Source organism: Dermacentor albipictus, chromosome 3, assembly GCF_038994185.2.
Source record: "Dermacentor albipictus isolate Rhodes 1998 colony chromosome 3, USDA_Dalb.pri_finalv2, whole genome shotgun sequence".
Taxonomy (NCBI): domain Eukaryota; kingdom Metazoa; phylum Arthropoda; class Arachnida; order Ixodida; family Ixodidae; genus Dermacentor; species Dermacentor albipictus.
This window is the reverse complement of record NC_091823.1, coordinates 174,786,478-174,813,437: the sequence shown is the minus strand read 5'-3', so window position 1 is coordinate 174,813,437 and position 26,960 is coordinate 174,786,478. Positions and strand designations below refer to the sequence as shown.

Genomic DNA, 26,960 nt, shown 5'->3' with positions numbered 1-26,960 from the left:
GATGGACCGATTCATGGCGGCGGACGCAGCAGTTGGAAGAGGTGTCCCGTACGCTGTGCTGCTCCAAGACTTTGCACCAGCGCACTAAGCGAGAGGCGCGCATTACTCGAGCTGGCATCGAGCACGTCGAAGACGCATCAGAAATTTGCAACTACTAATCTTGCGCCTCGCAATTCGTCACCCCGATTCGATTGAGATATACTTTAAGTTAGTGAAAAGAGCGAGTGTTTATAAGAGTCTGGTAAGTATGAATTCGATTTCGATTATCAAACATTTTACATGCTTGAACATCGGCAGCTGTGTCTACGTGACAGTAGGCGTTGGGCTTGCCTATTACGATACACAGTATGCAACATCGCAAAAATGCCGAGGAGATGCCGTCCAATTTGCTAGGCGACCAATGGTTTCACCAAAGTGCGGTGAATGCAGAAGAGCTTGCGGGATTGATTAACATGATTATGGAGAGCTCAGCTAGTCTTACTTGGGACGAAAGGTAAGATGAGCATTATTGGACACTTTTTTAGCAATTTGCTGTGAAATGGAATTAAAAGTGACTTAAGACTAAAGTGACTAAAGAGGCGGATAGCCAGTGTATGCGTCAGTTCTTTTTACGTGGACTCGACGTCACAATGCTCCTGCTGTTTGCAAACACGCAACCCGTCAGACACAGTTAAATTCAACACGACACCTTGCTTTAAAATCTGAACCCCTTCACAACGTTGTGACCCCTCGTCACGCCGCACGGTGAACAAATTTTTTTACTTGAGCTTCTGGGGTCCGCACCACTGTTTCATCACGGACTGCCCAGCAGCACATTCGTCACGCACATAACATAACAACAACAACAAAAAAAACACGCGTTTAAACACTTTCAGGGAACACGCACACACTGCTCAAATTGTCACGAAGGGGCCCAGCTTATTTTCCTCTGTAGGTTGTAGCCGTTGTTAGACCACGTGACAAGAGCACGTCCCAAGCCACGAAACGTTTTACACGTCGACACGATTGCCAACGTGACGTTCCCGGCACTGCCTCCCGACGAGTTCTGAATGTTTTTGTGGTTGTGAAGCTTCAGAGCCAGATATGGCATCTTACGTGAAGCAATGTAGGGAGGAAACACATATTTAGAGCTTATAGCTGTATATTCAACGTCCATATATTTGAATGTAACCAGTGAATCGGGGGGTAGACACTGCACTGAGAAGTTTTGTCGACTGTATGGGTCTCTAAAGATGCAAAAGGTTTGTTGCAGTTAGACCCCTATGAGGGCCCCATAACGCGGCAAGGAAGTCTGCGACTTTATCGCGCTCAGCACTCGAATGGGTATTTCAAGACTTTAGAAAACTCGTGACATAGGTTGCTATGTCCGGAGTTTTGTAAAGTCAGGACTTAGCGTTGACACAAACGACGTCAACCACGTGCAGGTTTCCTCTTAATGCTTAACACTGCTGCAGGAACAGGGCCCATTTTCTGCTCCTAAGATTCTGAACCAAGAACATCAACCAAAAAGCCAAGAACCTCGATTGTTAGCATCATGCGACTACGCTGATCGCGCATTTCGTAAAATATGCACCACATCGTAGAACTTGCAGTTTGCGTCACAGTCTGTCTTGTTCCAAGGCAAAGCGAAGTATGGCGCCGTTGTCTGTGTGGTGCGGCTCATGACTCGGGTCAAAGGTGAAATATGCACACGATGCACGTGGCACACGGTCTGCTTTCGCATTTTTTTCAAACACGCTGACTCCACGATGCTCAGAGAACGGTTAAGTGTCACCTCGGACTTCTCGTCCAATGTCTCAATTCATAGTTCAGAAAAAAGAAAAGCTGAGTGATCCATCTACGCATACAAATTAACGCGCGCTTCAAACTTGCAAAAAATACCATATATAAAGATGGGGTGAAATAATAAACGTTTCTTTGGGTTACCGAACTTCGAAGGATCACGATTGCACGTTGTCACTTATTGGGAGGGCATGGAGTTGGTGACTCATTCATCGTGTATGAAATGGGGCTTGAGGATTTGATGAGTGAAATATTCTGAACAAAAAATGCCCATGTTTCACGTAGTGGACAACGTTCGGACTGCCAGCCACAGCGACACAATCGGCTTTTGCGGTTGAAATGCAAAAGCGAAGGGAGCGAGAGATCGCTGTTTACACTACATAACATTTTGTGGGCTGTGGGATGATTTATGTGAAAATGATGCGGACCATTTAAATTGCCTCTGCAAACAATGCCGTAATCATCTCTCGCTTCGATCATTGAATAATATTTTTCCTTTTTCTTAGACTGGCTGACGTTTGCGCTTTATTCAATTTTAGGTATGAAACCGTACATGCGAGGCATCCACTAATTTCATCGCAAGGCACGTCCATGCGAAGTCAGTCAGGCAAAGCCTGGCATAGTTTTTTTATGAGTGCTCGCGAATGCATTCCTTCTAATGAAATTATCTTTCTGGACATTAAGTGAGGGATGCTGTTAAACGTGAAACAAACGGCACTTTTGAATAGCGTCGCCATGACAGTGTCCCCATTGATCAAACGGCCCCTGTGTCTGCGAAATATAAGGATTCTAGGGCCTCCCATTCCATAGAAATTAACCTTTTTAGTAACTGTGGGAAGTGTGCACAGCCAACAAAAATGGTGATAACTTTTTTTCCCCTTCCCTGGCTATAAGAACACACACTGTGTCGTCCGGTTACCTGAACGCCGAACCTACGTATCAGTGTCTTATACATCCATGGGACGTGTGCTTGTCTAACATCCAGGGCAGCCCGTGACCGTTCTATACTTGAACTTTAAGCGACGATATTGTTTCTTTGACGGTGCGCAATTTTGTAATTGGAACGGTCCATTGAGAACAGTCAACAGAGGAGAAGAACAACGGAGCCATTCAGGCTCCGTTCAAGGCAGTGACCAATGGCGCCCTTGGCGGAAAGCTCGTCATCTTCCACTGTAACCGAATTTGGCGTCATTGCCGGTTTTACTAAAGACGCAAACTTACCTCCAAATAAATATGCCGCTTCTCATTACGACAGCGGCAAGATTCAGCTTCGATGCGTGCGCGAGTGGTGTGAATGCGAAGCATGAGGTGTACTTAAACTGGGGCACTGTCAGGCAGTGACGCTCTGAAGTGGCTGTACGCAAGCCAATAGCAGTTAAGTGCTTACACCAATGTGCGTCTATTCAGAGATGATATAGTTTACGGGCTGAAAACTGAACACATTAGTTTTCTCTCATTAACGACTGAGGCCGGCAACGTCAACATAAACCATCCTCGCAAGAAAGGGTAGAGAACATGTAACGTCAAGAAGATAACAATGTACAGGAACAAAGCAATTGCAACAATCAACTTCAACAACCTCGTAGAGACCTGGCGAAAACAGAAACACGCACAACTTTAAATAAGAACAGCCAAAGCACTCACGGCACACTACAAGAACACGTAAAGGTCAGACCTCTCTCTTGAACTCAGCATTGAGTAACTGCCAACCTGTTCCAAAGAACACTTGTCCACCTTTCACTCGATGGTGTTTTCTGAACAACAAGAATAACAAAAAAGACACCTTCCCTCTATGTTAATAAACCACGGTAAGATTAGGAACGAGCGTTTACGTTCACATCGCGCTTGCGGTCGGTCGGTTGCGACGACATGCTATAGGGTTGGGCAGGTTTCGGAAGGCGGACACTGTGCACTTATTCGCCGCTGCCGGTGGTTGCCATCTTGAGTAGCTAGGACAGGCGAGAGGAGGTCGTAGCGTTCTCTTTGCATCCAACCGAGCGTCCCGAAGGAAGCCCGACACGCGCGTCCACTATTTAGAGGAACGGCCTCAGTAAAGCGGGTCGGCGATGTGCGGTGTCCCTCCGGAAGCGCCCCTCCAAGAGGGATAGGGTGGCTAGGTGGCGGCACCGGGTAGGCATGCCTCGAAGGTTTGGCTGCTGCCGCCTCCACCATCTTGGAAGGCCCGGGCCAGGCCTAGCAGGCATATTGCCGCAGGGTGGGACGCGCAGACGAAGCTGGCCGTGAGGCTGGGGGTGGTAGCACCATGGTCATGATGTGGATCACGGCCCCTGCAAGAGCAAAGTGACCACGAGATTTCAGAATGCGTGCATCCTACTTTTGAAACTATCATTCACTGATTGTTCTGTTGGTGCTGAAGGTTGCGCTATTTCCCCCATGAGACATCGACTTTAGTTCTCGAAAGTTTGTGGACTTGTATAAAACCGAAAACCTTGTGCTGCAGTCGTGCGACGCTGATTTTTCGGCTGCCATTGTGAGGGATTATTTATAAATTTTATTTCGTACCGCCAACCCGATTATCAGGCCCTAGGAAGAATACAAATGTACAAAAATAGTCGGGAACAGAGAAATATGTAAAAAAACAGCATGAGACAGTTCAGACACATGTGGCCCTACAACATAAAGCTATTCCAATGTGTTTTCATTGCAATTTCCTGACGTCATATTTACGTAACCGCCGGTGCAAGCATGGGGTGGTTACCTGGAGCGTTATGGTAACAGCCCAGTCAAACGCTCTCCTCATTTAAAGATGGTCGCTTTTGTTCGCTTTCCAAACGAATAAGATTGCCTACATTGAGCGGTTTTTCTTATCTCACTGGCTGACAAAAGGCGAGGAGCATGCTAAAGTGGAGAGGGCTTGCATGGGGCCGAGCCAGCGCACTGAGAATAGGTAACCGGTTGAAGAGGCTGGTCTCGGTGTCTGCAATTGGTACGCTTCCCCCCGCACTTAACCTTCCGCAACGGAAGGTTAAGGATGCCGCTAAGACAGAACTTCAGTAAAGAAGAGTTGGCAGAGCGTCGTCATAAACGTGCCGAAAGGACTTGATAACATTAACACGTAAAATGTTTTATTATACTCAAATAAATCAATGCTTTCCGGCAGGTGCGAGCAGCCAGTGCCTGAGCAATCGGCCAGCAGCAATCTTCTATTCCTTTCGGAACGGGGCAGACTCCGGCTATTCAGAAAGAAATTCAAGTTTGTTTGGCATATTTATGCATTTTTAACACGTACACATCACTTTGACGCGGTCTATCTTCATGGTTATGTGACGTCGCGTGATAGACAGGCGAAGTGGGCACAGCCCGAGAACTTGTGACAAATAGCAGAGGGCTAACGGAGAAAAGGCGTTGAATCCGAAATATTTTTTTTCTAATCATGCATAATCAATGTGTACACATATAAGATGTGGAGCTGTCTCGGTTTTCGTGACATCGCGTGACAGACAGTCAGAGTGGGCGTGGCTCAAAGAAGCTTTTGGCAAATCGTAGAGGGCTGAGTGCAGAATTGGAACAGAAAAGTTCGGAATAGCTTTACGTTATAGCGCCCATGTAGTCTGAGACTACAAAACATATGCAATGGGTAGTACGGATGTAGAACAATAGTGGGTGTTACAAAAATATGTTGAAAAAAGAAACAGCATGCGATAATTCCTAGAAAAGTATATCCCACCAAAGAAAATACGATATCGCAAGTAGAAATAACAGCAAATTCAATAACGCCACAAACAACGGCATGGTAGAAAGCGCCGCGGCAAGTATAAGAAAGGCGCAGTTTCGCCCGAAAGGCGAAGCATCGATTGCGATATATAGCACACAAAGCAAACAGCCATACGAAGTAAGAATAGTACTTTTATCGGCCGTATCAACTTGTAAACATTTGATGGCTTAATAAATTAATAAGAATGGCATCAGCGCGCACACCAAACACATCGCAGGCAATGACTGCGGACGCTCGCTGTCAAAATGCTCGCGTGAGGAAACGCGGCAGCAGGAGCAAGCGAAGTGACATTCGTGTTGTCTAACGCTTCAACGCAAAGGGAGCACCGAGGACACAGCACGCACACAGCCACGAGCCGCCGATGTACCTGTAGACTCTGCCCCCAACGCAGATCACCCTCAAGATACGACCATGCGACCCCGCGCCGCAGCCACACACGCATTTGCAGCCGGAGAGGACGCCGCTCCCTCCACCCGGCACTTCGCAACGTTGGGTGCATCGTGCGTGAAAGAAGACGGCGCGCTTCGCAATTGTCCCTTCCGTGCGGCCGAGATCGGCTACCCACGCACGCTTTCACTCGCGCATACAGCGTAGGGCGACAGTATTAACGCGATAGCGTTAAGGAGCTCGTGTCGCAGAAAAGCCGGTGTCGTTGGTGTCGGCGTCCGCGGCGTTGGCCGTGAGCGATAAATCACGGCGGGCACTTCATAAATAAAAAGCAACTTCCAAGATAGGGCTGGGTGGGAATCGAACCAGGGTCTCCGGAGTGTGAGACGGAGACGCTACCACTCAGCCACGAGTTCGATGCTTCCAAGCGGTACAAACGCGCCTCTAGTGAATGCGGTGTTGCCTTCGAAACGAGCCGTGGAAAGTTATACTGCGGTGTATATCGGTAATTATGAAAATGTAACTTACAGAAGTCGCAATTACACGAGTAGCGAAGTGCGTTTGCGCTGCATTTCTTCTGCGCTTTCCGCACACGCAGAGCCATCTTGCGGCAAACACAGAAGACCCTCTCCATGTACGGCACTGCTCCGACAGATGGCGCGCCACGCGCGCATTGGAGCTGCGAGGATCGGTGCGAGGCGGTTCGCGGCCCGGACTCTCTCTCCCCTGACAACGCTTCGCCTTGCTCCCTCTGCAGAATCAAGCATCCTCCTTTCTTTAGATCGCTATCTGTCTATCTCTCTGCCCGTGCCGATCACGACGTTTGGCTGGCGTGCATCATTTCCCCTCCGAGATACCAAGTTCTTCGGTTGTTCCGCTTGCTCAGGCGCACGTTTCGTTGCTGCGCCGAACGCCGCGTTGCTCGACCATATGGCTCTACGCTCACCGCGTCCGATGCGGGGCGCCTCGTAAGTGATGGCTGCCCTGTAGCCCATTGTCTTACACCCCTTGGCGGGTCGACGGGAACGCTGTCGCGTTCCACTCTTGAAGGCGAAGCTTAAGCGTCCTCCAATTTTTTATTGCCCTTTATGCGGAACCTCACGCCGACGGGAGAAATGCGCCTGCAGTATCCATATAATTGCTGCAGCAATAAAGCAAGTAGAATAAACTTCATCACACAGCACAAAGTACTAAAAGCACAAATTGTTCATCTGCGAACCCTTTTCGCAGAGCAGGTTGCTCAGGAACGGCATGGCACTTTCGGCGGTGCGCGGCACGTTGCCTCAGCGAAACCGCGCACATACGAAACCGCTGCTGTCGAGCATCAGCAGTCGGAAATGCAACTGGGTGTTTCTAGCACACTGCGCTCCATTCATTCTGCAATATGTGGAGCGGCAGCGAGAAGACGTGTACAATGGTTGACTGCAAAAATACTGACTGATGTATTAAGAAATGGAATGAACCTGCCTGGCCAAGCCCACTGACAGCTGATACAATTGCACCCATTGTCGGCACTTCGACATGAACGGCTTTCCTGGCAGATAAAAAAATTGACTCATCTGCCAGCGTTGTATCCCTAATGTTCAAAGAAAGTGCTTCAGCCCCGGAACGTCGGCAAGGGTGAGTATCGCTCGTTGATGATGATGATGATGAAGCGTCAACCAATCGCACAAATCCACTATGGGGGATAGGCCACGAATTGGGTGGTGATACCTTTGAATAAATAAAAGAAATTGGTTAATAAATAAGTAGCACAAAAAAGTAAAATAAATATATAATTCAAGATGAGAAATAAGCTGAATACATGAGCAAAAGTAGTGATCAATACTATAGTAAGCCTTGCGTTGATAGGAATACTAAAAAAGATAGAGAATAATAAAAAACATGTACTTAAACTTGAGTAAGGTAAATTTTTTGAATAATAATACTAGTATGATTTAAACTGTGCATTTGTGCTTTTACTTTTTGAATATTCTAGACTGAAGTAGAAGTAAATCAATTGTGCAAACTAAGAACTATTAACAAGGCATTCTTTCTGTGGCACACAGAAAATTATAAATGGTTACGCAAACATTCCTGTGGCTGTATCCCAATACTGTTGCTCCAAGGGGGAGAACAGCAGTGCTGTTTAAAGGCAGCACTGCTATTCTCGTTAACACAGTGACAAGTAACACAGTGAAGAAGAAGAAGAAGAAGAAGAAGAAGAAGCAGCAGCGGCAGTGACGGCGGCGGTGGTGGCGGCGGCCAAAGTCGAAGGAAGAGATAAAGAAAGCTTTTCTTGGGTGAATAGAGTTTTAGAATAGGGCCATGAAAGTTCGGGGCCCCAAGGAGATTTGCAGGTGTGAGCGTTGGGGCATGCAGGAGTGAAGAGTTTCAGAATACTGCTTTGATATGGCTTTGCGCTTGCGGATAGTGTCTTGCTCTTGCAGCGCCCTACGGCGTCAAAGAAAAGCTATTATAAATGTCCAAATATTGCATATCATTTTATGATAAGAAGAGTAATTTTGACTTCAGTGTTCTCGCGTTTAATAAGAACTTACAGGCTATTGGCAGCAAGCAATTTGTTACGCTTAGTTTTGAGTAACCAGCTTCACGTGCCTTTACTCATGGAGGAAGGAAAAATATAAGAGGGAGCAAAACATCACGCAGTCAGCCTTCGCAAGCGAAAGCTCCGTGAAGCCACAGTGGTGGCCCAACACGGGAGCTCTTGCGTCGAGATCACGCAGGAAGAATCGAGATTTGTTGAGACGTTTGATTCCCAGCAGCTGCCGGTGGTTTTCATTCAGTGCGCGCTTCTGCTCTGCCTTGGCTCTCCCTGCACAGAGGGAAAACTAAAAGCAACCGCGCACTTTGACGTGCGACCACGTGTTGGGCTACCAGGTTGGCTTCAATCACGTTTCAGTATGCTCCCTCCTATCATTTTCCTTCTTCCATGCCTTCACCAGCCAAGTTAAGCCGTATCGGGCTGCGAGCTATGAAGTCGACAACTGTTATTCGCACTCAACGGCCTCTAATGAATCAATCTTCATTATGCACGTTAGTTGAGAGAAATCAATAACCGCGGTCACGTCTCTTAGCTTACGAACTTGAGGCACTAAGCTTGTTTAACATGCAAGCGGCGGTGGCCGCGGCGGCATAGCGGCAGTGCAGCGCGCCAGACGCAGCTTCGTTCCACATGCTTCGTTTTGGCGCGACAAGTGCCGCTGTGATGCTCAGTGTTGCTTGCGGAAAGCGCCCGTGAGCCGCGGGTTTCAGCGGTCTTCAAGAACCGCGCCTTGCAAACATTTGCATGTTTTGGCGAGCTTGAGGTGAGGGTTTGATCGGTGTATTCAGTTGGTTCTCCACTTTCGCTCTTGTAAACCTTGCGAAAAATAAGAACACTGTGTATGGAACTGCGAATACAAGTTTTCATCTTAAAACTTTTTGTGTGCAAACAAACAGGGACGAAGAAAAGGGGAAACACAAGGACGAGTGCTTTCTAACAACTGGTTTTATTTTTGAAGAACTACCTGCTTAAATACCCACAGATCTGCGCGATCTAGTCAACAGAGCACGCCTATACCGCATATGATACCCGCTGATCTGCGCGATCAAGTAAAGAGAGCACGTCAATAATACATATAACACTTGTGATAAAAAGAGGTGGACAAAAGCCACTTGGTCAACCTAAAAACGGCAAGGTGCATAAAACAACCACTTACAATAAAAGGCGTTAAAAATGTGATGATAGAAACGAATTTTCTTTATCTAACAATGAAACAGAAGGATGGCTGATGCATTTTTCTTTTTGTTTTTCAATCCAGTGTGCTTCCACAATTTCCCTAGCGGTTTGATTTCTATGCCTTAGTAGTAGTAGTAGCACCTTAGTAGTAGTAGTATGCCTTAGTAGCACAGACATTTTGTATAGGCATAGGAATCAAACCGCTAGGGAAATTGTGGAAGCACACTGGATTGAAAAACAAAAAGAAAAATGCATCAGCCATCCTTCTGTTTCATTGTCAGATAAAGAAAATTCGTTTCTATCATCACATTTTTAACGCCTTTTATTGTAAGTGGTTGTTTTATGCACCTTGCCGTTTTTAGGTTGACCAAGTGGCTTTTGTCCACGTCTTTTTATCACAAGTGTTATACGTATTATTGACGTGCTCTCTTGACTTGATCGCGCAGATCAGCGGGTATTATATGCGCTATAGGCGTGTTCTGTTGACTAGATCGCGCAGATCTGCGGGTATTTGAGCAGGTAGTTCTTCAAAAATAAGGCCAGTTGTTAGAAAGCGCTCGTCCTTGTGTTGCCCCTTTTCTTTGTCCCTGTTTGTTAGCGCACAAAAAAGTTTTAAGATGAATCTGTTCCCACTAGGCCGACTCGCAGTTATGCTTCAACTTCTTTTATTCACATTTATGTCTCTTTTAGCTCTTTATAGGTGACAGCTTAAAAGTCTTGCTTAGTACACGCACACATAATTAGCCACATGGAAGCAAATGAACGGGTTGGTTCGTATTTCCAAGATATGGGCTTGAAGCACGGGCCCGTCTACCAACGGCTCTTGTTTTCAAATACCGCAAGGCCTTCGGGTGCCACCTCCGTTAACCGCATGCAAGACGCCTATAGACGACTTTCAAAGACGTTCACGTCCCTTTTCGCCTCCAGGCATTGGAGTGCAAAGGCGGCGGCCCTTGTAGAGCTCGTGGTACTTTACCTTTTGACTGAAAAAACATGGCGAAATAAACTACGAACACGCTAGCTCGGAGTTGTAAAGAAGGAAAAAAAAAGCACCTACATGCGTTGCGAAAAAGAAAAACGCGTGGACTGCAGTTTCGTCGCGTCTGTCCAGACCCATACAAGGTCACTATCGGGGAAAAAAGACCCAAGAACAAAACAGCACGTGGGGACAATTTGGCTCCAAAGAGTGGAACTCGAAAATGACAGATGGAAACAAGTGGCAATTCTGAGGTACCAACGGACATGTTCGATTCGAGCGACGCTGACATTAACTTTATAGAAGCAAGCGTCACTTGCGACAAGTATCTTCGGCTTCACTCCTTAATTTCTTCCCAAAGAACCCTCCACTTTGTTTCGAAAATCTTCAGTTTAGCATCCCAAACAAGTGGACACCACACAACTTTAGTGATGAACAGCTCGCTGAAAACCGCGCGAAACATTGCAAACTGGCAGCGGACGTCGTCTGCTGCAAATGTCTTCTGCTAGAACCGTCTGCTCGAGCGGGCCAGTTCCCTGTTTGCGTATTTACAATTGATAGTAGGTACAGCGGGGAGTGGCACTTGCGAAGGTGCCAGACGTTTGCGCGCATGCGCGAATAAAAGCGCTTGCGAGAGAGAAAATGTGGGGGCTTTTGCTTCTTGAATGTATGACTGTGCCTAGGCACTACGGATGAGTTTCTTAGCGCTTGTTGTATGCGTTTGTCTCCAAGCGCGCCGGCATTGCAGAGCGGGCTCGAGTTTGTTTACGCTCGGACGCTGGCTGCCGGCGCGGTGAAACAGGTGATAACATCGCAGGTGTTTCCGTGGGAGCAGTAGGGACCGTGGAAGAGGCCGATTAGCATATAATGAAAATGTAGAAGCCACAGCGCCTTAGCAACCGAGGTTGAACGCGAGTGGCTGAAAGGGCGCCAGAAACAATCGACGGCCCCGCAACCGCTATAAGAATACGCCGCGCCCCCTAACGCGTTTTACGCTAACCTAACCAAACGTTAACCTAGCCTAAGTTAGCCCAACCTAACGAGACCGAGACAGAAACACAACAATGCTCACGACGTAACTGTCGTGAGAACACGCCGCGCCACGTCGGCTTTTACGCTTACCTAGCGTAACGCAATGTTAAGGTAATCCAACCTAAGGTAACGTTAACCTAACCTAACGTAACATCATGTGGCCAAGACGCGAAGACAATAATCCGCACGGCATAACCGCTGTAACGCCGCGACACCCTAAGGTTTTTTACGCTAAGCTAACAGAACCTAAGCTAACTTAAACCTAACCTAACCTAACGTGGACGATCCGCAAAGCCAGTAATCTTCACGGCGAGGCATCAGGCAACTGCGTTCAACCGTGGTTGCTAAGACGCTCTGCGTTTATTTCATTCAACGGGGACCACTCAAAAATGCTCCTGGAAAATCCAGCAGAGCAGGCCCGGCCTCTACTACGGCCCCTATTGCTCTCCCGGGGAAATCATTGTTTTCTTTTCTTTCTTCTTTCTTGAAGGTAGAGTGCCATAAGGCGCGACAAAGTTATAATTCGGCATGGCTGACTCAGCACCAGCGCCGTACGCCCGAGGAAGTATCTCCGTCGTACCTTTAGACACAGCGGGTGTCAGTGCGCGCTGGTTCACCTGTTGCACCGCGCCGGCAGCCAGCGTCCGAGCGCAAACTCTACCCCCCTCCGCCATGCCGGCACGCCTAGGGACAAATCCAAGCTACACGCGCGAACCTTCTCCACCGCAGTGCCTACGCAGAGTCACATATTCAAGGAGCAAAATCCCTCAGACTTTCTCTCGCACCTGCTTACTCGCGCCTGTGCAGAAACCTAGAGCGCCTCGAGAAACGTCACGCCCCGCTGTACCTACTAGCAATTGTAAAAATGCCACCCGGGCCGCGCTATCCTAAAAGCCATCTGCGACGGGGACAGAGCCGGCCGGGCGCTGTGTTTTCGTGGCTTAGTTTGCGTTGATGCGAGAGGCAGCTCGAAGGTCAATGCGCTCGCTGCGGCGGCCGCGCTTCCTCACTCCAGCGCTTTCACAACGAGTCAACGAGCGAAATGTGTTCATGTGTGCTTGTGCGCGCATGGCACCATGCTTGTTAACCTAATTAGTATGGCCATGTTTAGGAGTTCATGCGGCCCACAACACTACTATGCTTACTTCGTATAGCCGTCTACTAATTTGTTATCGCTATCAACGTTATGGCCTTTCGGGAGAAACTGCGACTTTTTTGTGTGTTTGCCGAAGACGACCGAAATTTTTCTGAGAAGTGATCTTTACCTTTGTGTAAGGCTTTAGAGGGATAACTTAAGACAGAGGCTATCGCTGAACTCTCAGATCACATGCCTGTGGGCTTGGTGGCTCGTGAACAGCGTCTCTCAGCTCGGGCTCGCCGCCGCCACAGCTGTGGGTCCTGCGCCATTGGGTAGCTGCTGAGGCAGGGTGTCCGCTGCAGCCACGCTCACTGCCTCCGTGCCGTTAGCTGTAGTCACGGCGACGTCCACGGATGGCGTCGTTGCCCTAGCGTCCTGCGGTACAACAATGTGCCCACAAAGTTGGAAGCCTACTGTCGGAGGAAGCGCCATGCATCACTGTAGGCTCGCAACTGCGCCCTCATCTTAGGCTAACTCATCACTTCGCTCATTTTGTTTGCTTTTCATCCTCATCATCGTCGTCGTCAACAGCAACAACAACATCAACAACCTACTTATCATCACTGGAGGTGGGAAGGCTTCGCTCCGCGACCTTCACCGCTTTCTCGCGCCAACTGACATGTATATGCCTGCGATGTTCCTCGTTTTATCACGCCCCCTCGATGTGATGAAATAAGGAGGTAGTGGATAAATGATGCACCGGGAAGTGAATTCCTACTCTGGAGAGAGAGTGTCCTTTTGTAGGTCAGTGGGCCTTCTGAATTTTATTTTGCCTGAGCCATTTCTTCTTCACTTTTTCGCAGGAGACGCACCTCTTGCGTCTGGTTATTTTCTTGGATATTTATAAACGAACACAACAGTCTATACTTCGCTGTGCAGAAATCAAAATGAAGATGCCATGAATGATGGAAAATGCTCTCTTGGTGTGGTCCCCACATTTGTATCTCACAACAGGAATGTCAAATGGAACATGTCGGGGCAGAAATGTGCAAACGCACAGGTATGCCAATGAGCATGACAGCGTGAATTGTCTAATGGCATCGCTTCATTGTACACTACGCAGAAGGCATCTGTTGACGCCGATAATATCGTGACCTGCCACCGGTGCTGCCCAGTTTAACTAGAAGCCCGTGCTCTCGTGTTCTCGTTCTTTAAAACAAAAGAAGCCATCTTGTCGAATGGCTGCAAGCTTAAAAAGCACTTCGTGCAGCATGGGTGAGGATTTTTCTAAGCCGGTGCAGAACGCGCGAAAACGTCTGGTCGTTTTTGCACGAAGCCAATCAGTTCCTTCATCTCTTCGCTTTAAAACATTATTTATAGGTTGAAAACACCACATTTTGGATGGAGCATCCCAATCCGTGAAAGAACTATAGCTACCACGTTGTCAACAGCATTCGTCTCGACGTGCTCAGCCTGCCCCCCGAGAATCTTTTTCAATCTCTGTTATTTTTACTAATATAAGAAGCTTTCTTCTGAAAAGAGAACAAGTATCAGATCTAGTATCTTCGTCTGGCAGTGACCTACTTATACTAACTGAAACATGGCTTACCAATGATGTCGCTGACGGTGACGTTCGGAGTGAACTGCCGAATTTGGATGTTTTTCGTAAAGATAGGAAAAGTATTGGGCGGTGGCGTTCGTATCGCAGTAAAAAGGATCTAATGTGCTCCTCAGTCAATGTGGCCTCTGACCTAGGAATTCTATGGCTTATCGTTCGCGCTAATCCGCAGCTACTTTTTCTTGGTGTCTGTTATCGTCCCCCCAACAGTAATTCTGACTTCCCCCGTGATCTGAATAACACCTTGAACCATTTAACGAAAAAATTTCTGAACGCTTGCATCTTGCTTTTTAGGGATTTCAATTACCCCCATATCAGTTGGTCAAACTAGTCTAGCACAGTTACTAGCATGACAGGAGCTAGAGAATTCTTAGATTTTGTCCTTAGTTTTAACCTCTCCCAGATGATAACAGAGCCAACGCGTACAACTCATGGCTCGGCTAACATACTAGACCTCATACTAACCACTCGTCCCGAAAGGATGTCCTCCATTAGCTAACTACGCGAAATAAGTGATCACAAAGTAATCCATGCTGTTTTCTCACTTTCACCTATAGTACGTCATTCTGATAAAAAACAATCAACCTGTACGAAAAAGGGAACTAGATCATGATAAACAGCGCACTAGTTGCATTCTATCAATCATTTGAATTCGGTTTTGAAAATCGCTCGATGCAAGAAAACTGGTTACTCTTCCAAAACAACATGACTAACCTCTTTGCGCAGCTTATACCATTACTTCGCTCTAATCGCAATAAACCATGTTTCACGAATGCACTAAAAAAAACTGGAAAACAAAAAGAAACGTCTATTTCGCTGCGGTAAACTGAGGCCAAGCCCTAGCTGCTGGGAAAAATATTACGTATCTGAGCGCGTCTACCTGATCCGGCAACAGAAGCACTCATTTTTTTCATTCAGACCTGCCCCGCATGCTCAGCAGTAACCCCCAAAAAATTTTGGCAGGTTATCAATTCCTAGTGGTCATCCCCTTGTGTCTAAATTTCGAAAGATGGTGAAATTTTATCTGATATTGACTGTGCCAAACAGTTTTATAATGAATTTTCATGTGTTTTCACTACGAACCACACGTGCCTCTTCCTGTTTTCCATGTTGCTGTCATGTCTCCAATGCCGGATATTATTTTTTCACCAGATGGAATATCCGCACTCATTCATAATCAAAAATTATCCTCATCAGCCGCTGTTGATGATATCACCTCAAAGTTAATAAAAACCACGAAGCGCTTCTCTGCCATCTATTTAACCCTGCTGTATTCCCGATCCCTATCATCAGGCAGGCTCCCTAACGAGTGGAAAAAGAGCAAGGTCGTTCCAGTCTACGAATCAGGTAACCGTAATTCACCCTTAAATTATCGTCCAATGTCCATAACTACTACCCCTTGCAAAACAATGGAACACGTCATATACTCACACGTAATAAATTTCCTAGACAGTATTAACTTTTTCCATCCGTCACAGCATGGCTTCCGTAAAGGCCTGTCATGTGACACTCAATTAGCTACATTTCTTCATGACCTACACTCAAATCTCGATACTAACACTGTGACCGATATAATTTTCTTGACTTTGCAAAGGCGTTTGATAAAGTAGCTCATCAATGCTTATTATTAAAGCTTTCTCGCTTGAACTTCCACCCCAATGTCCTAACATGGATAAAAGAATTTCTTAGTAACCAATCCCAGTCCATCAGTGTTAACATACTACCTCAGAATTTTTTTCCATAACATCAGGCATACCCGAAGGTTCAGTTCTAGGTCCTCTCCTGTTACTAATATACATTAATTATCTTCCATTGCATGTTTCCGCTCAGATTCGAATGTTTGCTGACGATTGCGTTGTCTATCAAACTATCACTAACAGCAATGACTGCATTTATCTCCAAAATGGCCTGAACAGCTATACAGCCTGGTGTGATCACTGGTTAATGGTCCTAAACACAAATAAATGTCAATCGATGTCAATTTCCCGCAGCCGTAATCGGCATGACTTTCTCTACACAATTAATGACATCCTAGTCGACACTGTAAGCTCTATTAAGTGCCTACGTATTACGCTCATGCATGATTTAAACTGGTACTCGCATATAATTAACATCATATCATCTGATAACAAAACCTTGGGATTTCTGAAACGCAACCACCGCAATGCTCCTCAACAGGAAGAATTACTAGCATATAAAACATTGGTTAGGCCGAAACTCGAGTACGCATCACCCATATGGCATCCTCACCAAATTTCCCTCACCAACGCATTAGAATCCATACAGAACCGCGCCGTCAGATACATTCACTCTTCATACTCATATGATATCAGCGTATCACTATTAAAAGTAGAGTCTGGTTTGGACACACTAACGCACCTTCGCCGTATCGCGAGCTTGTCATTATTCCATAAATTCTACACCAGCTCGCTTCACCACGCACCTTACATTTTACCGCCTTCACGCATACCGCTGCACACAGGCCAGCCATTAAATGTTTCTCGCCTTAGCGCCCGCACTGTCGCCTGCTCGTCATCATTTTTTCATCGTACAGCTAAAGATTGGAACGGCCTTCCCCACCACGTTGCTGCCATCGCCACCTCATCTGCCTTCGTGCAAGAAGTGACAAGCGTTCTGTCTGTAAAATGAGATAGCGGGCAACCTCCTGTACTTTTGTACACCCCCCCCCCCTATATAGTACCCCGAAAGGGGGTCTTTAAGGTAATAAAATGAAAAAAAAAATGAAATGAAATGAAAGAATAGGCAGTTGCAATTTTCTTTATCAGCGTAGCAGGATACGTAAAATAATAGTAGAAGCGATGAAAGACCACGAAGGATTATAATGCTGTATACAGCGTACTAGTCTATTTCATAGTTGTACCAATTGAACAAAAAGTGACCGGGTCGCTTTGGCGAGTGTCGGTACCACCCCATCCGTGTACACAATGATTCCGACAACGGCAATCACTCTCACCTGCGGCGACCCAGCGGGCTCCGCTGTACCCGTGACGACGGCCGCGTCGTCGTCTTGCTGGGCGAGCGGGTTGGTGTGCACGCGTGTGGCGGCCGCCGCGGCGCTGGGCTGCGTGGCGGGGGGCTTCTTCCCCAGCAGGTAGAAGGTCATGAGCATGCCTTTGCCCTTGACGGACACCAGGCCGCGCTGCTCGAGAGCGAAGCCGAAGGTCTCCAGAATGTCGGCCGTTTCCTTCACCACCTGCGACGGGCAGCAGCACGGTCACCACAATCCGCGAGGACTGCGTTATTGTCCCAGACAAATATGCACAGTGTTTTACAAGACGCCAAGATAAATCTCATAAAAGTTGTGTGGGATCTCAGCTGTGAGGACGTGGAGCACTTCTGCAATATGTTCATAATCATTCAACGTTGTCGCAGATTTTCGATTGGACACTAAAAGAAGCGCACTGGCGCCACATGTAGATATTGTTTGGAAGAGGAAGCCCGATACAGAAATGCATGTACGACTACTTACATTGGGAAAAGGTTGTCGTGATCGCGTAGGCTGGTACAAAGGTCACAGTCCATGGGGCAGTGTACCAATTCCTCTTAGTCTTCCTCTTGCGCGCACGGTCCGTCCAAATGCACCGTAACATAACCCCGAGGGATGAAGAGCCATCCCGGCGCTTGTTAGAATGATAGCGAACTAGATGAACAGTACGATTTTAAATGGGACACGCACGTGGACGACATCAGTTCATAGCTGGGACGAGGACGACGTGTCTGCAACAGAGGCGATTTTGTAATTTCAATTTAAATTTTATTTTCCCATCTTACAATACAGATGAAGGGGGTTGCAGAAAAAAGCTACACCAGGGCAGCTTGTGACGCTGGTGTAGTGACTTAATCCAGGGTCACTGCGACTAAGTGACCTAATCGTCGCAATACCCGGTGCTATAAACTGCTATACCAAGTATAGCAGTTTTTCGGGCAGGCCGACACGGCGACTTGAAGTCCACAGAAGAACAAGATTTCGGGAAGATAACTCATGGTTCCGGTGGGGACTATCGTAGCGAGTCTTATGAACGGCCGCTTGAGCCGCTTGAGCCGCTTTAAGTCAATTATAGGCAATCTGGCGAGCTATACAAGCCCGACCAAGGGTGGCATGGGCGTATTCCGTGGTATGTCACGACACCGAAGGTAGCAAGGTGTGAAAAGGCAGAGTGCGATGGCGACCAAACAGGTAGAAACGCGAGAAACCGGTACTATTATGATGGGACGAATTGTACGCAACGATGGTCTGCTGAAACGTACATAGCCAACATTTATGTAAGGGTGCGATTCAGTCGTTCAATCAGTCCGTTTGTTTATCGGTGATATGTGGTTGCAAGCTTGCGTTTGGTGGAGCATGGTAGAAGTATGTCGTCGACAACTTGGTGCAGGAAATAGGAGCCACGATGTGTCAGCAGGCGCCTTGGCGCGCCATGGTGAAGAGTGACTTCTTTAAGCAAGAAGTCTGCTACATCTGTAGCACACCTGGTGGGCAGGGCACGTGTTATACCATAGCGGGTCGCATAGCCTGTGGCAGTGGCTCTCCATTTGTTCCTGTTTGTGAATGTGGGGAAGGGGCCTAGAAGGTCCATGCCGACACGGAAGAAAGGCTCCATGGGAACATCGATTGGATGACGGTGGCCAGCAGATCGCGGACATGGCCTCTTTCGACGCTGGCAGAGGTCGCATGTCACAACGTAACGTCGTACAGGGCGGTAAAGGCCTGGCCAGAAGAAGCGACGTCGAACTCGTAAGTGCGGGAGGTACCAAAGTGTCCGCCAGTGGGTGCATTGTGAAGCTCAGCAAGAACAGTATAATGGAGATGGCGAGGGACAACTAGCAGTAAATTTGGTCTATCAGAACTGATGTTCCGTTGATAAAGAATGTGGTCATGGAGCACAAACAATCTGGTTGAACGATCTGATTTTCCTGAAGTCGAGCGCTCAGTAATCGACCAGGGAGAGTCGTCCTTTCACAACTCAGTAACGATGTCGCGAAACTTAGAAACGGTCAGAAGACAAGTGTCGGTATCCTGTTCGTCGTTGTTAGGACGATCGACGAGATGACGAGACAAGCAGGCGGCGTCCAGATCTAAGCGGCTAGATTTGTACATTGCAACGAAAGAATACCCCTTAAATCTGAGTGCTCAGCGACTAAGGCGGCGAGTCGGGTCTTTCAGTGACGGTAGCCATCGCGGGGCATGGTGGTCCGTGATGAACGAAAATGGGTGGCCAAACAAGTAAGGGCAAAATTTAGCCACTTCCCACACTAGAGCGAGGCACTCGAGCTCGGTGATACAAAAATTGCGCTCTGAAGGGGACATGACGTGGCTGGCGTAGGCAATGAAGCATTCGTCTCCATTTTGCTTTTCGGCGAGGACAGCACCAATGCCATGGCCACTGGCGTCTTCGTGAACTTGTGTTGGTGCAGATGGATCAAAGTGACCTAATAACGGAGGCGTTGTCAACAAGCGGATCAGGGTGTAGAAGTCGTCGGCTTGTTTCTGGCCCCAAAAGAACACAGTGTCTTTCTTGAGAAAGTCAGTCAGTGGCCGGGCGATATCCGAAATATGTTTAACAAACCAACGAAAATAGGACCATAAGCCTGTTAGATATGGGGCTGTTTCCTGCGCCTACTTCGAGGTCTGGAGACCACATCGAATCGCGCCACTGTTAAGTAAAGAGCGCAGAAACACGGAAAGCACATTCCAGAGGAGCGCACGTGCAAACAAGTTGGCAGCCCCCACTTCGTGTGCCGCCGGGGGAGGTATTCAATGCTTGACTCTTCTAGAAAACGAGGGGATAGCCCGGCAGTGTTGCAAGGAAAGTGGGTCCCGAAGCAAGACGGCTGTGATGTACCGGGAAGGCCTGGCAGCGTAGTCCCCCATACGCCCATTGTGCCGACGCATTGCAAGCCAGCGAGGCAAGACCGCAGGGAGAAGTAAGGCACCCTGCCCGCCTTGGTCCGCCGTCGCCCCACCTGGTTATTGTGACGGCGAGTTGTAAGCACGGTGTAAGAATAGGATAGGTGGCTGAACGAAGGCCGTCCCGGCGGAAAAAAGTCGTGCATGTATCGCTTTGCCCTCGGCAGATGGCGCCACAGACACAAGGGCCTTGGTTTTGAACCAGAGAAGCAGGACGAGAGTCATTGCGGATGTGAAAAGCGTCAATAAAACGTTCGAATTCGCTTCTTACGGTAAACTAGATGCGTATGTTATTCGAGCTTGAGACGGAAACTTGTTTGCGATGAACGAAGCATACGTTTCACGACATTAAGCGTTCTCCGGGAGCTATGTAGTGCACGCGCTCATCCATGCCGGTATAGGAGCATGGCACAATGAGTCCAGCGCAACGGTAGTTGGCAATACTGATCAGGCTCCTTGACGCTGCAGCGAACTTTGTGAAATATTAGTGGCTACGATACATGACCCAACCACAGACCTTACCATGATGAAATGCCAAAACGTCCGCACGAAAACTAGTTTTACGTGTACTGTAACCTATATAAGCTCGCAGTTAAATTGTAATGGACTGCAAAACAACTTTCCAATGTGGCTATTCGAAGGCCGCATTTTTTAATAACTGAAGTTGAATGTTCTGGTAGAGGTTGTTGTGATGTTAGTGTGCAGGATGGCCTAGCCTTGGTTTGACGGCATTTCCTCCGCGTGAGTCAATCATATGGACGACTGTCATCTAAAAACCACGGACGCAAAAGCAGTAAAGTTTTGAGCAGATTGACATTTATTTGACATGTACAGAGAACATGCCATAAACTGAATTATTCGTACAAGCGTTAATGTTCCATAAACAAACCGGACACTGGCACACATGTCGCGCACACGGGTAAGTTCATGACGCCCATCATTTAATTCAGCACATTAAACGTAGAGTTTTCACCTACTGAAGCTTCGACAGCTTTCGCAGCTCCTTCGGACTTATTTTTTGCCTCAGATTTCTGTTGTTTGCAGAACTGCCTCATTCTCATGGCTACATAACTGTGTAGCACGCCAGCCATAACTTCTTCTTTATGGTCGGCACAGGAGAACTGAAACTTGTACTTATCAAGCATGTTTTCCAATGTTAATTCATAGGCATTTCTGAGAGCCGCATGCTTGTGGAATTCCATCTCCGTTGCATGAAGCAACTGAAAAAGACTTCGCTTTGGGTGCAAAAGACCTCCCCTGGTTTTACACAGAACAAGGCTGCTTTCCGGCTGATGATGAAGTGCGCTTTCTTCCAATAACCCTTCACGGCATTTTGCACACGTTGTGCTTTTCAAGTACTTGCGGCATATAAAACCAGCTAAATAATAAATTATGCAATCTGCAGCTGCCGGTGCTTCATGCAAGTTGTCGAACACATGGTCAACTTCCTCTTCAGCAGCAACTAGGCCATCTAGCTTCTCTTTGAGTTGCTTAAGGTGTCCTTCTGACTTGACACTGTCGTCAAAAGCAAGTTTCAAATCTTTGAGCGTGAGTACAGGTGCACCTTGCCGAGATTCATTTTCAACTTGACAGTTTCCGAATTTAGGGGGTTTAATCAAACTGTAAACTGATAACATGTTGTAAAGCTGCAGAAATGTGGGCATAGATGGGTGGTCATTTTGGCCACCAGCCTGTCGGATAATGCCAAAAAAGCGTTCCAACACGTCTTGGTTAAGTTTTCCTGTTAAAACATATCTGAAACCGCACTCCTTTAGCAGGTATCTTGATAGTTCCAGTGCGGACAAAATAGTCACACGAAGGCCCTCAGCGGTTTGCTCGGTTAGGAAACTTGCTCTTGAGATTTTTCCTGATACGACTTCTTTTTCCCATTTATTTAACCAATGCAACGATGAGGCCAGGACCCTCAAATCTCGGCTGCCAACAGTGATGCTTTCCTTTGGATGGTTTCGGTTAAGAGCATCAAAAAGATCATTAAACCTTAGTGTGAATTCTACTGTTGCCTTGACATTTTCGAGCCCTTTTGTGCCTCTCTTCGAGTAGAATTCCAAGCCTTTCGATACACTCAAGCTGAACAATTGAGTGGCCAACTTCACCCGCATTTTTTCGGTCGTTGAAGGGTTGATGTGGGACAGAGTCAATTTGTTTAGAATCCTCCATAAACAGCCTGTCAAAATGTGCCCAGTGAACACGATCGCCATTTACGCACAACACTTTCTGTGAAAGCAAACGGTTCCGAACGCATTTCAAAAGATGGGGTGCGTCAGAAAACACATATACGTTGCGTTTTTCATCAACGGGGTGGATGAAGTAGTTCCGGGTATGTTGCAATGCTCCAGTGACGCCGAATTCCTTCCACATCGCACGGTTCGTACTTGCGCCATCACAGACGACTGCGTCGACTAAGGCTCCCGCATCTTCAAGCAAAAATATTGCTTTTAAGACGAGCTGAGCGAGTACAGCTCCCTTTGTGGGGCCCTTGCTTGCAAACACAGCTATCGGCTGAGAGTACTTGTCGCCAAATGACCGAAAGGTAAATACAAGCCCGTGGTCAGCAAGGTCGTCGGGGGCCTCTGAAGAGTCTCCATAATCAGTGAAGCCACTGTATGTCATCGTCTTCGAATGAACTCGAATTTCCTTTCGGACGCGCATTTCGTCGAAAACAAGTATCCCGTGGCGTTGAAAATCGTCTTTAGTGGTCATCTTCTTCTTAAAGGCCGTGAAAAACCTCTTGTCAAAGCCACACCTGACTCTTATCATGCTCAGGTACTTGCGCACCGTCGTAACGCAAGGAAGGGGGAGCACCTCATTATCTCGCAGGAACGAGTATGCAGATGGGCTGCGTATGTGCAACAGCAAGCACATCAGAAGCCAATCCTCTGTGTACCGTCTGCTTTTTTTGTTCGTGAACCTCGCTGCTGCTACGCACTCCTTTACCACAGTCAGCTGAGCACTAGGGAGATCTATTCTGCGTAGTTTCTCACCCAGTTCTTCTTCTGACATTTTTTGCATGTGGATACAAGCTTCTGCAAGCTCCGCCGACATTTTTTTAAAGCGGTTGAGCAGACGATTTTTCGACCTTTTCAGAGCATAATTTGGCCGACGCAGTGCTGCAACTTTGTCCTTGCTCTGGTATGAAGTCAACGGACGCGTACCTGAAGGCCTAAGCCTGCGCTTTCTTTCTTCTGTTCTTTTCTGGTGCATTCGCAGGACGTTTGAAAGGCCAGAACATTTGTGACATACTAATAAGTTCGAGTCACTAGGGTCAAGAACAATAGAGCATCTCTTGTGCCGCCATCTCTGGTTGTTGTCCAGATATGCGCATTTTGTTTCAGCGTGCGGGTACTCCAGAGTGCTCGGTCCACCACTGCACAGTTTTGTCTTATCAACGTGCTCTAAGAAAGCCTTAACGTCATCCATAGTTGTTAAAGTACCTTCAAAGTGCACATCTGCCATTGAAACTGACCTGCCCATCACGGTTATGTTTGCCAGCATATCTTCATGAATTTCAACAATTTTAGTGGTTACGAACGAAGATGCGGTGCTCACTGGCGATAGGCCTGCATCTGACAGTAAACGGCTTACAGGTACTTTGGTGCGCTCCAGTTGGGAGAAGACGACTCTTTTTACTTCTCCAAAGTCGAGCAGGTGGTATCCCCATGATTTTGACGGAAGAAACGACCGTGGTAAATCGCCGAACAAGCTTGCGAACGCAGATTCCAGGGATGAGCTAGGTCCAGCAGATTGAGGCATATTATCACATGTCTGCTCTTCAAACGCATCCATGTCGTGCTCCGGTGCACTCGGCAACGCTTGAAACGAGCTCCCATTAACGCCACCACTGTCACTGCTACACGAGGCTTCTTGCTCGTTACAATCTTTTGATGAAGCGCATTTTCTTTTCGACTGCGACCACGGTTGTCTTTCCGCCGGGCGCTTCCTTGTTTTCACTGTTTTAGATAGGTAAGCCGGGCAGTCGGGAAATCTTGTGGGAACAGCATCGCTCGCCAGCGATGCCTTTCGCGGAGCACTCACCAAGACGTGTCCTTTGTAGTGCGCTGTCCAGGTCTTGGACACAAGGTGAGGCTCGAAGTGCTTTTCGCAGACGTGATCATTCGGCTGAAGGACTCGATCCTTCCTTGGGATAGCTCGACGCCAAAGGTTCAAGCGTTCTTCGTCTTTCGGTGGAGAAAAGAGAGACAGTTTCTCCGTACAGCCTTTGTAACCCGTTCTGCAGCGGGGAACAAAACATTTCTTGCCCATCACACTCACATGTGCACGCCTGACACCAGAAAAAGAAATGCCGAGCCGCGTTGGGATAGGAGCGAGCGGCGCTAACATAACCAATGTAGGCCCCTAACAATGTCGCGCCACCTGTCGGAGAGTGAACAAAACATGCACCAGTGTTGGGCACTGCCGCTCCATGTTTAGCGGCCGCCGTTCGCACACCTAGCCTATTCTTACACCGTGGTTGTAAGTCAGCAAGGCAAGACCGCAGGGGGACCAAGCGGCGACTCTCTTCGCCGGGTATGACACCATCGCACGGGCGCCTACCATTGGCCGAAAATGGCGTCATCTGAGCGGGCTCGCCCATTGGCTGAACGTCGTTTTAAGCCGAGACCTCGAAGGGTTTAAAAGACGCAGACCGGAGGCAGCGGAAGAAGATGCCAGAGCATTCCAGAGATTCCTAGAGCATTCCCTGATTCACCTCTCTCGAACTACTTGTGACGGGCCGCAGCGTCCGTGTTGCTGCCGGCCCGTAATGACTCTAAGACTGTTCATTGACGTTTCATTGTAAATAATGTAAAATAAAGCCTCCCAAGTTTTTTTCATCCCGAAGTCCGTCCTCAACTCCTACAAGTCCGCGAAGCTGCGCACATCTTTTGCTGAGTAGGGTACAGGAAACTACTCGACTGCGTGAATCTTATCACACTCAAGATGTATACCAGCAGCTCCGAGAAGGTGGCTAAGAACTTTTATTTTCCGGTGCCCAAAATAGCGCTTAAAACAGTTTAGGTCAGCCTCCCTTGAAACTTCAAGAATAGCGGCCAAGCGACTGAGGTGGCTGTCGAACGTTGGGGAAAATACCATGACATTGTCCTGATAACATAAGCAAGTGAACTATAGCACCGAAGGAGAGAGTCCATCATTCTTTTGAAAGTTGCTGGGGCATCACAAAGTTCGAAAGGCATAACCTTAAAATAATAAAGGCCGTCCGGCGTAGCGAAAGCGGTCTTCTCATGGTCGAGCTCATCTACCGAAATCTGCCAATTGCCAGGTCCGAAGTTGAGTGAAGAGAAGTATTTCGGTTCGTGAAGGCAGTCGAGAGCGCCATCGATCCGCGGAAGAAGGTACACATCCTTTTTTGTGATCTGATTCAGTTGACGGTAGCCGACAGGGAATCGCCAGCTGCCATCCTTCTTTTTGACCAAGACAACCGGCAATGCCCAAAGAATCGAAGAGGGCTCAATTACATTTCTGGTTAGTATCTTGTCTATTTCAGCTTGGATAACGTGGCGTTCTACGTGAGATACACGATGAGGTCGTCGGCGGATAGGACTAGCATCACCGGTGTCAACCTTATGAGTCAAAACGGAAGTCACTCCCTGTGAATGATCCCCAAAGTCAAAGTCGTCGTAATAAGACACCAGATCGCGGCAAGCATCTGCACCCTTTTCGGGAAGCAGGTCTAGAGACTATCTTCGGAAATACGCCGGGATCGGGCGTTGCGGAACTGATCGGATAGCAGGTAGCTGCAGACGAGCACCGAACATCTAATACAGAGATGGCGGTATCACCGATGGGAGAAGCGTTGCCGAGCGACCTACCTTTCGGAATAACTTGGGTACCTAAACCAGAATTTAAAACATGAGTAATTACGTGGTTACCGGCGATAATCACAATGGTACGAGGGACAGCAACTGTGCGAAGCAGGAGAACAGTGACATTAGCAGTCAGCACAATATCAGCTTCAGGAACAAATGGGAAGCACGGCAATTGCATACAAATAGCGGCTTGAGGCGGCAACCGTACGAAGTCTACGGAACATAAACAAGGCTCAGCTGATTTTGGAGGACACCTGTGAATATGCCGCTCGAGTAGGAGGAGGCCTGCAGCGCAGTCAATCAATGCTGAATGGTCCGATAAAAAGTCGAGGACGAAGATCAAGTCATGGCAACACCGTACAGAACAGCAAATAAAAGGGAAGTGTTGGTACCAGCAACAGTTGTTCGGGCAGTGAACAAGCCAAGGATAATGGGCGTCTCTCCATCAGCGACCCAAATAGTCCGAGATGCGGCATGTGTAAGGACTTTCTTCAGGCGGAAACGAAGACTGTTGCTCATCACCTAGATATCGGCTCCAGTATCAACAGGCGCTTGGACAAATACACGGCCAACTTCTACGTCGACTGTATTGCGTCTGGTCGACAGGTTGAGAGGCTTTGTTGGAGACATCGCTAATGCAGGATAACTTCCGGGAGCTGCATCTATTAGTTGTCCAAGGTACCCGCCGTGGTTGCTCAGTAGCTATGTTGTTAGGCTCCTCAGCATAAGGTCGCGGGACCGAATGTCGGCCATGGCGGCCGCATTTCGATGGGGGGGTGAAAACACCAGTGTACTTAGATTTAGGTGCACGCTAAAGAACCTCAGGTGGTTGAAATTTCCGGAATCGTTCACGACGGC

At 47.8% G+C, this 26,960-nt stretch overlaps 1 protein-coding gene across 2 annotated transcripts in view; it reads right to left on the bottom strand.

Moving 5' to 3' along the window:
• Positions 1-1,138: 1,138 nt before the first annotated feature.
• Positions 1,139-26,960, bottom strand: part of LOC135902118 (adenylate cyclase type 3-like) — a 388,015-nt gene continuing 362,193 nt past the window's right edge. Inside the window, exons 17-19 of one of the 2 annotated variants that reach the window (XR_010564413.1) lie at positions 17,305-17,544; positions 12,900-13,147; positions 1,139-4,070 (exon numbers count right to left, since the gene is read on the bottom strand). Coding sequence is in view for 1 of the 2 variants with exons in the window: in XM_065432036.1 (XP_065288108.1) it covers positions 12,998-13,147; positions 17,305-17,544 (390 nt within the window). In the remaining variant the exon portion in view is untranslated. The remainder of the gene's footprint in view (positions 4,071-12,899; positions 13,148-17,304; positions 17,545-26,960) is intronic. The other variant, XM_065432036.1, reaches the window with a different exon arrangement.